Source organism: Myotis daubentonii, chromosome 11 (assembly GCF_963259705.1).
Source record: "Myotis daubentonii chromosome 11, mMyoDau2.1, whole genome shotgun sequence".
In the NCBI taxonomy this organism is placed as follows: Eukaryota; Metazoa; Chordata; class Mammalia; order Chiroptera; family Vespertilionidae; genus Myotis; species Myotis daubentonii.
Window position 1 is genome coordinate 65677332 of NC_081850.1, and position 16543 is coordinate 65693874.

At 39.5% G+C, this 16543-nt stretch overlaps 2 protein-coding genes across 2 annotated transcripts; both read right to left on the bottom strand.

Moving 5' to 3' along the window:
- Positions 1-4044: 4044 nt before the first annotated feature.
- LOC132211729 (olfactory receptor 1J4-like) lies at positions 4045-4806 on the bottom strand. Its single transcript, XM_059656227.1, has one exon. The coding sequence runs from the start codon at positions 4804-4806 to the stop codon at positions 4045-4047; it is 762 nt and encodes a 253-aa protein (XP_059512210.1).
- Positions 4807-14512: 9706 nt separating this feature from the next.
- LOC132212812 (olfactory receptor 1J2-like) lies at positions 14513-15448 on the bottom strand. The gene has a single exon (XM_059658800.1). The coding sequence runs from the start codon at positions 15446-15448 to the stop codon at positions 14513-14515; it is 936 nt and encodes a 311-aa protein (XP_059514783.1).
- Positions 15449-16543: the final 1095 nt, after the last annotated feature.

Genomic DNA, 16543 nt, shown 5'->3' on the forward strand with positions numbered 1-16543 from the left:
TAGTAGAAAATTATCGCAAATGTTGTTGCCAAATTGTGATATTATAATTCTACTAGAGGCCCAGTGCATGAAATGCATGCACTGGTAGGGTCCCTAGCAGCTGCTAGCTGCTGGCCTAGTACTCCCTCCTTTCCCCCAGCTGCTTGTTGCCACTGCCACCGGCCGGGGCCTCCCTCCCTTCCCCTGGTGGCCTGCTGCTTCTGGGGCCTCCCTCCCTTTCCCATTGCATGCTGCCCTTGCCGCCGGCCAGAGCTTCCCTCCCTTTCCCCCAGCTGGCCCTGCCTCCTGGTCAAACTCCAGGACAAACACTTGGTCAAGGGGACAATTTGCCTACTATGCTTTTATCATATAGGATTATTTCTTCTAGATTTTTTATTTGTACTCTCATAAAAAGAAAATTATTCTTTTTCCACACTCATTAGTTTTTTTATTTATTCATTTACTAGAGGCCTGGTTTACAAAAATTTGTGCACTCGGGGGGGGGGGGGTCCCTTAGCCCAGCCTGTGCCCTCTGGCAGCCTGGGATCCCTTGGGGGTGTCCACCTGCCAGCTTAGGGGAGCGGGCCTAAGCCGCAGTCAGACATCCTTAGTGCTGCTGAGGAGGCAGGAGAGACTCCCGCCACCACCGATGCTCTCGCAGCCATCAGCTCAGCTTGTGGCTGAGTGGAGCTCCCCCTGTGGAAGCACACTGACCACCAGGGGGCAGCTCTTGCATTGAGTGTCTGACCCCAGGTGGTCATTTCTCATCATAGCGACTGATCATTCTGCTGTTAGGGTTAATTTACATATTACCCTTTTATTATATAGGATGTCACTATGGACTCATAGATCGTTATTCTTTGAGTTATAATCATTTATTATTCATTTTGAAACTTTATTTGTGCTTATTGTTTATGAGGATTCTAAATGATCTCAGAGAAGCCAACTGGAAAATATATATAAAAGAAACACAAGAAGCAGAAACTAGAAACTAAGAAGCTAAAGGAATGTTTAACCACACGGGGATGGGTCAGGAGTGGGACAGGAAGAATGGGAGATGGAGACAGCATAGATGTTGATATATGACCTATAAATTACAATCTATTTATACATTTTAAAGCCCATGATTTCTAATTGATACCTTCAATTCTAGTTTGACACCATAGAGTTCTTTCCAGCCTCTGCTTTTTCATGTACATAGCTCCAGAGGGAGGGAGGGAGGGAGGGAGGGAGGGAGAGAGAGAGAGAGAGAGAGAGAGAGAGAGAGAGAGAGAGAGAGAGAGAGAGAGAAAGAGAGAGAGACCATTTCCCTAAATTTTTACTTATTTGCTGAGTCCTTGGATACATGGTGAGTTGTTTCAGAGTCTTGACTCACACCACTGTCAGTGACACACTAAGTACAGCTTAAATCTTTGTTGTCAGGTTGTGGTTTTTTTTATTGTGAGAGTATATAGTAAAAATTCTGGGTTCAAGAATTACTTAGGGTACTTATTTTATTTTCCTCTTTGGTGTAATTACAGTATATAATAGGATTATAATTAGGTTCACTTATCTTGTTTTAGTCTATTTTTCTTTATTCAACAGTCTTCCATTTATTTTTAGTGGAAAAAGACAACATAGTCAAAAGGACACAACTAATTCTAACCCCTCCCTCTGACAGATGTCAGTCTAATGTAGATTACAATGTCATTTATTGACATTGTTTAATAAAACCATACAGATGTCAAGTGTACAGCTAAATAAACAACATCTGCATACTGCATTGTGCACTCACCACCCCAAATTATCTCTTTCCCTCTCCTTTGATCCTCCCTTTGTTCACTACCACCTCCTCCCAAAAACTCCTTTTCCTCTGGCACTCAGAAACTATAATGTTTTCCATGCCTATATGCAATATATAATTTTTTCTTGCTTTATTCCTTCACCATTTTTTGCCCAGCCCTCCTTAACACCTCCCCTCTGACAGCTGTCAGTCTACTCTATGTATCTAAGCTTCTTCTGTTTCTATTTTGTTTTTTAATTATTTTGACCATTAGATTACACACATAAGTGAGGTCATATGGTATTTGTTTTTCTCTGACTAAACTTAGTGTAATAATTTCCAGGTCCATCCATGCGTCTCAAAAGGGCATTTTCCTTTTTTTCAGCCAAGTAATATTCCACTGTGTAAATGTACCATGGGTTTTTTTATTCCTCATCTACTGATGGGCACTTGGGCTGTTTCCAGATCTTAACTACTTCCCGTGTTTCTTTATGTTTAAATGGGCATATATATGAATATTTTACTTCCCCTTCATTTTTACATGATATATAGCATGCTATAAATCCTCTTTTACACATTGCTTTTTAAAATTTAACAATGTATCCTATTTCTCCATTTTGATTCATAAATATCTCTGTTCTTATATTTTTCCCAGTTGCAAAATACTAAATTTCATTGATGCTCCAGAGATTTTTCTTTACTGGTCCTAGTGTGAGATATTGGTGTTGTGTGTCCTAAATGCCACCCAATTGTATACCTCCAATGGCTAACATAATAAATTTTATGTTTTGTATATTAAACTATAATTAAAAATTAAAGAGTGGGTAAGAGGTAATATCTGTATACTGGTATAGCACATAAAAGAATTACAACAACAACAACAACATAATAATAATATATGATCAATATGTAAATAAGGGGAATGAAATAAAATATATATTTGATTAATTAAAAGGGAAGAAGATAAGAGACAATAAATGTGAAGCAGGTGTTTCATAAAAATCAGTAATATGCAAAATATAAATTTAGATGTATTATGATTATATTAGACTAGAGGCCTGGTGCATGAAATTCATGCACTGGGGCATGGGGGATCCCTCAGCCTTGCCTGCACCCTCTCACAGTACGGGACCCCTTGGGAGATGTCTGCTGACTGGCTTAGTCCTGATCCTCCTTAGGGATTGGGCCTAAGCCCGAAGTCAGACATCCCTCTCGCAGTCTAGGTCCCCTCACTCCTTATTGCCTGTCTGCATTGGAGGTCAGAGAGGTTCCTGCCACTGCAGCTGCACTCGCCAGCCATGAGCCTGGCTTGTGGCTGAGCAACGCTTGCACTGTGGTAGTGCACTAACCACCAGGGGGCAGCTCCTGTGTTGAGCATCAGGCCCCTGCTGGTCAGTGCAAATCATAGCGACCTTTCTTTCTGCCGGTTGTTCCACTGTTTGATATATTTGCATATTAGGGTTTTATTATATAGGATATCAATAGATAAAATTCTCCACAAATATAATAATTGCTGTGTTACATAAAATGAGCAAATCCAACTTTACACTGTTAGTGATGGACACCACACAGATATAAAGACATAGCGAACCTTAAAATGATGGGAATAATACCATGTAAATACTAACAACGAGTAAGTGGCACCTTTACTACCACTGCAGTACTAGCATCTATATCTCTATCTGTATCTTTATCTGTAATTGTATATGTATATATGTCTATAGATTTAGTTATACTGTATCTGTACTAATATCATAAGTACATGAGGGTTAAGCTAAGACCTATTGCTGGATGTGTGCTATTAAATTGATTTTAAAAATGCATTTATAAAGTCTTGCTTTGTAGCACACGGCAATTTTCATAGTGTAATTATTCTGATCATGGCTGATTGACCTCTACCAACATGATGTCATTGAATGTGAGTTGGAAGAAATGTGCACAATGAGCTTGAAGCTAGTGTGAGAGAGCAAACAATAATCAGTTCAAAGAAAAAGTTCATCAGGAATGGATCATGATGGTAAATCAGTGAGTCCTCAATAACATAGTCTAAAAATACAAACTCACAATTATAATTGTGTAACATATTTTACAAAAAATTTTATATAGGTCTTATAAGAGATTATGAACAAGAGAATAAAGAATTATTAACAACCCAAGTAGCAAATTTGACAAGTTGAATATTAAAAGCACTTGTACTTAACAACAGAATGCATATTCAAAGATTCTATGGAGATGTCGACCGTATAATAATTATAGAATATCTGTCTCATTGTGCTCCTACCTGGAACCAGAAGACTTACTGATTACCAGTTAAAGAACTTAACCCTATTGACACACACCTCTAAGGCCTGTTTTATATCTCTATTCCTCAGGCTGTAGATGAAGGGGTTCAGCATGGGGGTAACTACTGCATACATGATTGAAGCAATTATGTCTTTGGAACCCCATGATGAGGAGAAAAAGTAAACACCTGTAGCTGTCCCGTAATATAAAAACACCACAGTGAGATGGGAGCCACAGGTAGAAAAGGCTTTAAAGAGCCTCTTCGTGGAGGGCACCCTCAGGATGATGGTTCCTATACAGATGTATGAGCCTAAAATAACACAAAAAAGCAGGAAGAAAAGCATTCCTCCCTCAGTGAACAGGACCAGCTCATTGAGGGAAATGTCTGAGCAGCTCAGCTTCAGCAGCACAGTGAGCTCACAGAAGAAGTGGGTGATGATATTGCGGGCACCGAAGGACAAGCGGACCAAGAGGAGGGTATGAAAAAGTGCATGGACACAGGTAACCATATAAGACCCAGCCACCAGGAACATGCACAGCCCATTCCTCATGATGGTGGTATAGCGCAGAGGGTGACAGATGGCCACGTACCTGTCATATGCCATCACAGCCAGAAGGAAATTGTCAACACTAGCAAAAAGTATGAAGAAATACAACTGAGAAATGCATCCCACATAGGGGATGGATTGTTGCTGAGTATGAATGTCCATGAGCATCTTTGGGGCAATGACAGAGGAGAGAGAAAGGTCAGAAAAGGCCAAGTGGCTGAGGAAGAAGTACATGGGCGTGTGCAGGCGAGAGTCCAGCCTGATGAGCAGGATGATGAGCAGGTTGCCCAGCACCGTGGTCAGGTACATGCCCAGGAACAGGGTGAAGAGCACGCCCTGCTGCCCTGGCGGGATGGGGAGCCCCAGGAGGAGGAACTGGGACACGCTGCTCTGGTTCTCAGGCCTCATGCTGCTCTTCTGTCTGCTGGGGAGGAAGAAGGCTTGGGATTCTCAGGAACCTAGAAAGGAAGATCAAAACCATCACATCTCATATCATCATTTTTTCTGGGAAAACCATTCATTTTGTAAAGCTTTCCTATTAATTTCTCACACCTGTGGATGTATGCATCTTTCCTTTACTGTAGTCTGGCTCCAGGAAAACAGTGGAACCCCAAGTAGTGAACAAGACCTCATTACAAAGAAGCAAGAGTGTGTTCACTGTGTCATTCACTATGATTTATTGAACATGGAGTCAGTGTCGGGACCTCTATTAAGGACAGAGATGCAGCAGTGAACATGAGAAGCAAGGTCCCACTTCTATGAGTTTAGGTCTTGATGAGCATGGAGGGATCATTTCTACACCAAGCCCACAGCGAAACCATAATAATTCCCCCTGGCAGAACTAGAAGGCGAGCCCCTGAGAAACTGTCAGTTCTTTCTGCTTTAAATTGCTGAGTGGGCGTTTGTGGAGCATTATCCCATTGAACCTCAGCTGTAAACACAGGGACAAGCTAGAAATGGGTGGCCACTGAAACCACTAGATGCCCGAAAATCTCCAAAACAGTCCACGAACTATGTTTCATAATAATGCTGAGCATTTTGGTGGCATAAACACTCTGCTGAACACGAGGTTAAAGGCCTTATCAATTTTCCTAAGTAAATCTAACATCAGCTTTACCTTCCCAGGTTAAAAATCTTCACAGCTGCACGAAGAATTCTGTTAGGAAATAGAAATATAAGGGATATAAGTTTTACACCATTTTTGTAGGTCAAAAAGTACCAAATATTCTTTAACGGATTTAGTAGTATTGTAATTACTTCGTATGGTGACTTGACTGTTACAAGACTTATTGTGGTGATGGGCATATAATTGGTGAATCACCATGCTGTACACACCTGAACCTAATATATGTCCACTTTAGGAATAAATGTAAAGGAGAAAAATGATCAAATATTGACTACTTTGTGAAGTTTAGTCTAATATGTCTGCATGATGAGAACCTGTGCTCTTACCCACTCCCCATGAAACTTCCCTCTTCATTGGGAACACCGTTTGCTAATTTAGGGTTGACAGTACTTCAAAATTTTCTTAGATCCCTACCTAGAGAGTTCGCTTCATTTATAATGGTCTGTTTTTCCATTAACAAAACACCCTTACATTCATTATCATTTGCTTACATGTTTATGAGGCAAGTGTCATTCCTTTCTTTACTTTGTAGATTGAAAACAGAGGCCAGTGAGTTAAGTGACTTTCTCAAGGTTTGCCACACCAGTGGGTGGCAGTCCTGCACTCTGATTTCACACAGCATGACACCTAATGTTTCTTAGCCTGGTCATTAAGTGAAAGTGTTAACACCCTCTGAGTGACACAGTCACACTCAGGTATGTGAGAAGCACAGCAGATCCATTTCGGACATGGGGGTTCTTTGGAGCTTGTTTAGCTCAGCCAGTGGTGCCCCAGGAGAAGGTCTCTGAAGGAAATATTTGAGGTCATAGGGGCAAGTTGGAAACCCCAGACATACATTCAAATCAAACACACACACACACACACACACACACACACGCACACACACTGCCGATTTGAGAATTTTAATGAACTGTGATCATGTTCCCATCCTAAGGGAAGGATAGCCAATATGGGGTTCAGCTCATAAACACTCATAGATATACATACAAGTCATAATAAACATACAAATTGAGACACACACACCACTCAGTGATGGACCACTCACCCACACACACTCTCAGTGCACATCAACACACCTGGCTCATGACACACCTGGTAAACACTTAATCCCCGCATATACATAACTCATGCACCATACACATAGATCACCAAAACACACAAAAGAACAAAAAATTCAAAAAACCACAGGAAACACACACCAACAATACATATGCCCACCCAGCCACACTCGCTGCGTTAAGCAGCGCACACCCTCCTATTAATGAGCGGTATGCTTCCCCCCATTCTGTCCCATCCCCTTCCTGGGGAGGGCAGTCAGCATGGGGCAGTTCAGCGTATTCTGTCACAGGAACCATCACTAAACTACCACCAACACCCCATGCACGTGGTCACATACACATGGTAACATACAGAGAAAACCTAACCACATACCTTTTTGCTCTCACACACGTGTGTCACCCACAGACACAACTAGCATGTGCACCAGCACACGCTGCTGAGCAGAGGTGTGAGCCCTCTCTGACCTGACCTTGTTCCTGGTGAGGTGGGCATCTTCCTGTCCAGCAGCACAGACCACAGTCTCACTCCCGATGCTCAGCTGTGATGCCAGTGTTTACTATCACAGACATGAATCAGGAGTCCCTATCCACACGCCAGGAGGCTGGTGACTGGCTCTACACGCACTAAAACAGGGCCCAGGTTAATTCTGACTCAGGAAAAGAGTCAGACACATAGTGCACACACACACACACAACTATCAAACAGCACGTACACAAGTGTACATAGTATATTCAGACAGACACACAGGCTGATACACACAGTCATGAACACCAAGTCTCAAACATGAACCCACTAGCACACAGGCAGGTCCATTGGCAAGGGCAGATTTCCAGCTCCTCTCACGTGGGCTCCTCATTGGTGAGTTCAGACACCTTCTGCTCCAGACTGTCACCCATCTCCTCAGCTTTTCTTCAGGAGACCTAACATCCAGACACACAGAAGCAATATCTGGGGCCTTGGCACTTCTACTGACTTTCCTTTTCCTTAAGCAGCTCCAGAGAAATGAGTGCAAAGATAACACTTAACTGCTAATGAGAGATTGCAACCAAGTCCCCAAGCTTGTGGCTGATTCATGACTGCCCTTTGGGAGCTGTGTGTCCAAGAGCCAGAGGGACTGGAGTCCTAGGGGACAGTGTCCCTGATTCCAGTCATGCACTGGACGCCTTTCTTCTTGGACATGTTCCAGCTGGGACAAAGGATGTGTCCACTTTTTGTTTTGAAATGATTTTAAAAATACAGAAAAGTTAGAAAAATGATGTCAAGAATTTCTTGACAGGCGTTGCTCAGATTCCATAATGGTTAACATTTTACTATGTTTACCCTTTGTTTGTTTGTATGTATGTATGTATGTTTCAGAGTTTAATTCTCAGTGGATATACCATAGTGCATATTATTAAAAGGCGTATGCTATTAATTTTTCCAATGACTAGTGTTTTCATTTATCTTCATTGGCTATGGTTTTATCTGCCAGGTTATCTACTGTAAAGTTACAGTTTTTTATAGTTACTATTTTAACCTTGTAATTAAAAGGAATAATTAATGTAGATATTTTGGTATTATATAAACATAACATTTTTCCTTATTAAAATTTCACCCACTCACTTTAATGATTCTTATATGAAAAAATTACGGCAAATGTGGTAATCAAATGGTACAATCAAATCAAACTTTACAAATTCTATCATCTCTTGTATTTGTTGTGTTCTATAAGGCGAAACTCATCTTTATTCCCCACTCATTTGTGTGTTGTTGTTTTTTGTTTTGTTTTGTTAATCCCCTTACCAGAGGATATTTTTCCAGTGATTTGAGATAGAGTAGAATGGGAAGGAGGGAGGGGAGGGAGAGAGAGAGAGAGAGAGAGAGAGAGAGAGAGAGAGAGAGAGAGAGAGAGAGAGAGAGAGAGAAACATCAATGAGAGACACATTGATGGTTGCCTCCTGAACATCCCTCAAGCAGGGCCAGGGATCAATCCTGCAACCCAGATACATGCCCTTGACAGGGTATCAAACCCACCACCCTTTGGTCCACCTGCGGAAGCCATAACAACTTAGCCACACTGTCCAGAGTGGTGTTTTGGAATTCTTAGGATATATTTCCATAAGTGGGATCATTAGGTCAAAAGGCAGTTTCTTTTTTAATTTTTTGAGGAAACTCCATACTGTTTTCCACAGTGGCTGCACCAGTCTGCGTTCCCATAAATATTGAACTAGAATTTCCTTTTCTACACATCCTCATCAGTACTTGCTTGCTGATTTATCAGTGATAGTTATTCCGGCAGGTGTAAAGTGATATCTCATTATCATTTTAATTTTATTCTCTCTGATCATTAAAGATGTTGAGCATCTTTTCATATGTCTATTGTCCATATGTATGTCCTCTTTGGAGAAGTGTCTTTTTAGGTCCTTTGCTCAATTTCTAACTTGATTGTTTGTGTTCATGTTGAGTTGTAGATGTTCTTTATATATTTGGTAAATTAACCCCTAATCAGATGTATCATTGGCAAATATGTTCTCCCATACAGTGGGTTCCCCTTTCATTATGTTGATGGTTTCCTTTGCTGTGCTGAACTTTTTAGTTTGATTTAGTTTCATTTGTTTATTCTTTTCTTTGTTCCTTTTGCCCTAGGAGATATATCAGCAAAAAATTTGCTACGAGAGATGTGTGAGATTTTATTGTCTATGTTTGCTTCTAGCATTTTTATGGTCCTGTACTTACATTTAAATCTTTTATCCATTTTTAGTTTGTTCTTGTGTCTGGTAAGTTGGTGGTCTATTTTCATTATTTTGCATGTACCTGTCCAGTTTTCCCAACACTATTTATTGAAGAGACTGTCTTTACTCCATTGTATGCTCTTGCCTCCTTTGTTAAATATTAATTGGCCATAAAGACGTGGGTCAATTTTTGGATTCTCTGTTCTATTCCATTGATCTATATGTCTGTTCTTATGCGAGTACAGGCTGCTTTGAATAATATGGCCTTGTAGTATAATTTGATATCCAGAATTATGATACCTCCAACTTTGTCCTTCTTTCTCCAGATTGCAGAGGATATTTGGAGTCTTTTTATTGTTCCATATAAATTTTGGGAATATTTGTCTACACCTGTGGAATATGATATTGGTATTTTAATAGGAATTGCGTTGAACTTATAGATTGCTTTGGGTAATAGGGACATTTTATGATATTTATTATTCCAATCCATGAACATAGTGTATGCTTGCACTTATTTGTGTCTTTCTCGGTTTCTTCATTCAATGTCCTATAGATTTACGAGTACAGGTCTTTACCTCCTTGTGTAAATTTGTTCCCAAGTATCTTAATTTTTTGTTGCAATAGTTAATGGGATAGTTTTCTTAGATTCTCTTTTTGATAGTTCTGTATTGGTGTATAAAAATGCCACCAATTTCTGCATATTATTTTTTTATTCTGCAACTTTGCTGATTCATTTATTAGTTCTAGTAGATTTCTGGTGAAGTTTTTAGGTTTTTTATATACAGTATCATGTCACCTGCAAATAATAACAGTTTTGCTTCCTCCTTTCCAATTTTGATGCCTTTTATTTCTTCTTCTTGTCTGAACAAGGACTTCCAGCACTATGTTGAAAAAGAGTGGTGAAAGCAGATATCCTGTTTTATTGCTGATCTTAAAGAAAACACATATCATTTTTGCCTATTGAGTATTCTGTTGGCTTTACATTTTTCACGCATGACCTTACTTATGTTGAGCTATGATCCCCTTATTGCCACTTTTCTGAGAGTTTATATCATAAATGGATGCTGGATTTTATTGAATGCTTTTTCTGCATCTAAAGATCATGTGATTTCTATTTTTCATTTTGTTTGGACCATGTATCACATTATTGATTTTCAAATATTGCGCCAATGTTTCATTCTTGGAGTAAATCTCATTTATTCATGGTGTATGGTCTTTGTAATGCATTTCTAGTTCCAGCTCGTAAAATTTTGTGAGGATTTTAGCATCTATGTTTAGCAGAGATACTGGCCTAGAATTTTTTATTTTATTTTAGTGGCTTTATATAGTTTTGCATTTAAGATAATGCTGGCCTCATCAGAAGAGCTTGGAAGTCTTTTCTTCTCTTGTATTTTTTTGAAATAGTTGAGGAGGAGAGGTGTTAGTTCTTCTTTGAATGTTTGGTAAAATTTGCCTGTGAAGCCATGCAGTCAAAAACTTTTGTTTGGAGTTTTTTAAATTACTTTTTAAATTTTATTAGTTTTTATTGGTGTATTCAGTTTTTCTGATTCTTCCTGGTTGAATTTTGGATGATTGTATGTGTCTAAGAATTAGTCCATTTCACTTAGGTTGTCCAATTTGTTGGCATTTAATTTTTCATAGTCCTTTCTTATACTCCTTTGTGTTTCTGTGATGTCAGTTGTTAATTTCTCTTTCATTTCTCATTTTATTTATTTGGGTCCTCTCTCTCTCTCTCTCTCTCTCTCTCTCTCTCTCTCTCTCTCTCTCTCTTTCTGTTTTAATGAGCGTGGTTAATGGTTCACCAACCTAGTTATGTCTTCAAAGAACTAGCATTTAGTTTCATTGATCTTCTGTGTTGATTTTTTTAGTCTCTGTCATTTATTTTCACTCAGATATTTATTATTTCCTTCCTTCTACTTACTCTTGGCTTCATTTCGTGGTCTTTTTTATTGTTGTTCATTTAGATGTAGGATTAAATTTTTTGAGATTATTCTTGCTTTTTTAGGTAGACTAGTAATGCTATGAACTTCTCTCTCAGGACTGCTTTTGCTATATCCTATGGATTTTGTGTTTTGTGTTTTCATTTTCATTTGTTTTCAGGTGACGTTTTATTTCTTCCTGGATCTCATTGGTAACCCATTCATTGTTTAATAACATGCTGTTTGGCCTCCATGTGTTTGAATATTTTTGAGAGTTTTTTTTTTCCACTGTGGTTGATATTTTGTTTCATACCATTGCTATCCAAGAAGATGCTTGATATGATTGCAATCATCTTGAATTATTAAGACTTATTTTGTGTCCTCACATATGGTCTATCTTTAAACATGTTTCATGTGTACTGAGAAATAATGTCTATTCTGCTGTTTGGGGGTAAAATGTTGTGTAAATATCAATTAAATCCACCCACTCTAGTTTGTTGTTTAAAGTCGCTTTTTTTCTTCTGGATTTTTTGTCTGAAATATCTATTCAGTGATGATAGATCTTAATCTATCCAGTTAAGGTCCCTTACTATGACTGTCAATCTCTCCCTAAAAGTCCACCAAGAATTTCTTTATATAGTTAGTTGCTCCTGCATTAGGTGCATATATGTTTACAAGGGTTATAACCCCTTGTTGGATCAATCCCTTTAGTAATATTTGTGACCTTCTTTGCCTCCTGTTATGGCCTTTGTTTTGAAGTCTATTTTGTCAGATATAAGTATTGCTACCCCAGCGGGTTGTTTGTTTGTTTCCATTGCATGGATTATTTTTTAAATCACTTCACTTACAACCTGTGAGAATCTTTTGTTCTGAGGTGGGTCTCTTGTAGACAGCATATACGTGGCTCATGTTTTCTTATCCTTTCCGCTACCCTATGTCTTTTTTGAACAAAAGATGTATTAACACCTTTATTTATTTTTAAATACTTCTTTATTGTTGAAAGTATTATATATATTCTCCTTTTCCCCCCATTGACTCCCTCCAGGCCTCCCTCCAACCCCCCTAGATTCCCCCCGCCCCCTGCTCCAGTCCTTCACTATCCTATTACCTATGTCCATGGGTAATGCATATATGCATACAATGTCTTTAGTTGATTACCTCCCATCCAACCACCCTCCCCATACCCTATGTCTTTTGATTGGAGCAAATAATCCATTTACATTTAAGGTATTATTGATAGCTACTTGTTTCTTGCAATTTTTTTCTTTTACATATGTTCCTCTCTACAATATATATTTTCTTCTTCTTAAAGCAGTCCCTTTAACATTTCTTGCAGTGCTGGTTTGGTGGTAATGAAAAAAGACTGGGAAGTTTTTATTTTGCTTTCCCTGGAATAGTGTGGTCCAAATCTCCCCAGGGGACAGAATCTCCACTGATTCCCAACACCAGATGCTACACAGGCTCCTCCACACCTCCTTGTTGCTCTGAGTTGGGATCCCTGCGTGGGGTTGAGACCTGATGCTTCTAGGGGGAGGGAGCTCCATGCCTGTGATACCCCTCTGGATTTTCAGCACAACCACACATTTATGAGGAGGCTCTCCCTTTTACCATCTTCCACCCTCCTACCACCCCCGTCCCCCATGTGATTTCTACTGTACTCTTTGGTTATAAGTTTCCAGATTACCTATCCTTGAGTTGATTTCAAATTGATTGCTCTGCAATTTAGTTGCAAATCTGGTTTGGGACTGGGAGCTAGTAGGTGCAGCTTTCAGCTAATCTGGAGATATCTTGAAATCTCTAGTGTTTTAATCCTTGATCAGTTGGCTAAGGTGGTGTCTGCCAAGCTCTCTACAGAAAAGTCACAATTTTCTTGAAGTAACTATTTTAACCTTATAATTAATGGGTATCATTTGGGTAGATATCTTGATATTATGTAAGCATAACTTTTTCCTTATTAAAACTTCACCCACTTTAGTTACATTCCATTGTTAATTCTTATATGACAAAATTATTGAAAACGTTGAGGCCATATGGTTATTCTTTTAATTCTATCATATCTTTCTTGTTTATTAGTTGTATTCTCCTATGCAAAAACACTTACCCTCATTCCTTAGTCATTGATTTTTTATTTATTCATTTATATCATTATGGACTCATGGATTCTTATTCTCTGAGTGATAATCCATTACCATGGTTACTCATTTTGAAGCTTTGGGTGTGTGTACTCATAGGATGTATGTAGGTCAGGACTGAGACAGAAAGAATGGGTAATAGCCCTGGCTGGTATTGCTAAGTGGTTACAGTCTCAGCCTGCACACTGAATGGTTGCGGGTTCAATTCCAGGTCATGGGCATCTTTATTACCTATAATACACTAGCATCTACATCTGTATCTGTATTTATATCTGTATATGTACTTATACTCATATGATAAGTAGATGAGGTGTTAAGGTAGGACCCATTAATAGAAAAATTTTCCTAATTATAAATGAAGTGGTATGCTGTTAAAAGCATTTTTGAAAAGTCTCTAGATTTTTTAACAGCCTTGCTTTGTAGCACATACCAATTTTCATATGTAATTACTCATCATGGCTGATTGCAGTCTGCCAACATGATGTAATTGATTGTGCAGTGGGAAGAGATGTGCACAATCAGCTTGAAGCCAACTAAACCCAGCATAAAGCGATTAGTTCAAAAGTAAGTAAGTAAGTAAGTAAGTATGTAAATAAATAAATAAATAAATAAATAAAGTTCATCTAGGCAGAATATGATGCTAAATAAGTGCGTTTTGTATAACACAAAATAAAAAAATATGTAAGCAAAAAATGAAATATAGCAAAACAGAAAGAGACAAATCCACAAATTATAAATGTGAAACATGTTTTGCATAGGGTTTTGCATATTTCTTATAAGAGATGATAAACAAATGAAAAACGTCAATTAGGAATAATGAATTATTAACAATCTAGGTAGCAAATATGGCCTAGTTGACATATTAACACTTGTACCAGACAACAGAATTCATGTTCTATTAACGTTATATGGAGACGTTGATCATACAATAATTTTAGATCTATCTCAGCTCTAACTCACTGTGCTTCTGACAGCATCAAGTGGACTTTGTGATTACCAGTTAAAGAACTTAACCCTGTTGACACACATCTCTAAGGCCTGTTTTATATCTCTGCTTCTCAGGCTGTAGATGAAGGGGTTCAGCATGGGGGTAACTACTGTATACATGACTGAAGCAATTATGTCTTTGGAACCCCATGATGAGGAGGAAAAATAAACACCTGAAGCTGTCCCATAGTATAAAAACACCACAGAGAGATGGGAGCCACAGGTAGAAAAGGCTTTAACGAGTCTCTTAGTGGAGGGCACCCTCAGGATGATGGTTCCTATGCGGATATAAGAGCCCAAAATTACACCAAAAGGCAGAAAGAAAATCATTCCTCCCTCAGTGAATAGGACCAGCTCATTAAGAAAGATGTCTGAGCAGCTCAGCTTCAGGAGAGCAGCCAAGTCACAGAAGAAGTGGCTGATGATATTATTGGCACCAAAGGATAGTCGAACCAAGAGGAGAGTGTGCAACAAATCATGGAGACAGGAGAGAATCCAGGAGCCAACCACCAGCAGCACACACAGCCCCTCCCTCATGATGGTGGTATAGTGTAGAGGGTAACAGATGGCCACATACCTGTCATACGCCATCACAGCCAGAAGAAAATTGTCAAGACCAACAAAAAGTATGAAGAAATACATCTGAGAAATGCATCCCACATAGGAGATGGATTGTTGCCGAGTCTGCATGTTCATGAGCATCTTAGGGACAGTGACAGAGGAGAGAGAAAGGTCCGAGAAGGCCAAGTGGCTGAGGAAGAAGTACATGGGCGTGTGCAGGCGAGAGTCCAGCCTGATGAGCAGGATGATGAGCAGGTTGCCCAGCACCGTGGTCAGGTACATGCCCAGGAACAGGGCAAAGAACATGCCTTGCTGCTCTTGCCGGATGGGGAGCCCCAGGAGGAGGATCTGGGACACGCTGCTCTGGTTCTCAGGCCTCATGCTGCTCTTCTGTCTGCTGGGGAGGAAGAAGGTTTGGGAATCTCAGGAACCTAAGAATGGTGACCGGAACCATCACATCTCATGCTGTCATTCTCTGGGAATACCATTCATTTTTAAATACTTTCATATTAATTTCTCACACCTGTGGATGTGTGCATCTTCCCTCTTTCCCAGTCTGGTTCCAGGAAAACATTGAGCCCCCAACGTAATCAATAAGACCTCATCCCACAGTTGCAAGAAGGGGTTCTCTGTTTTATTCAACCATTACTTTTAACATCAAATCTAGGTCAGAACCTCTTCTAAGGACTGAGATAATTTCTGTTCCTTGCCAGAGCCAAACCCTAATAATTCACAATGTCAGAAACAGAAGATGAGCCCCAGAAACTGGTATCAGTTGTTAGTGCCCTAAAATAATGTGAGACACCTGGGCTGATTGGACTCCTTGGAACATTTTCATACTCCTCCTGTGAATCAGCCGGGGTCATTGATCCACAGCTGTAAACTCAGGTACATTCGCAAATGGGTGACCATTTAAAACCACTTGATGCCAGAACAGCTCCAAAACTAAAATAGTGCATAAACTATCTTTTATAATATGGTTGAACATTTAGTACAACATTTGCATATTGGCCTAGGTATCTACCTACATTTCCTAATTAAATCCACATTTCAAACTTACATTTCCAGACTTTAAAATCCTGTCACAGCTGCACTAATAATTCATGTTCCTTTAACTTTTTTAAGTTTTAATAGAAACATAAATGATACATATTCTCTAAGCACACAGCAATGCAGTAGGGAATAGAAGGACACACATATGTGTGTATATCTGTATGTATAATGTATGTAATATGTAATGTATAAAACTTGTATTATCATCTATATATATAAAAGGCTAAGTGACTGTCCGACCATTCGACTGGCCGGTATATATGATGCGCACTGACCACCAGAGGGCAGAAACTCTATGCAGGAGCTGCTGAGCTGCGGTAACTGGCAGCAGCAGTTCTCAGGTTTCGCACCCCAGAACCAGAGAGGAGGGATCCGCGTGATTCCACCTTCGGCCATGGGTGCACAATCCGTTCACTGGGCCAC

Bases quoted from the DNA above. Each gene is read 5' to 3' on its own strand.
- LOC132211729 (XM_059656227.1), bottom strand. From the start codon at position 4,806: ATGTACTTCTTCCTCAGCCACTTGGCCTTTTCTGACCTTTCTCTCTCC.
- LOC132212812 (XM_059658800.1), bottom strand. From the start codon at position 15,448: ATGAGGCCTGAGAACCAGAGCAGCGTGTCCCAGATCCTCCTCCTGGGG.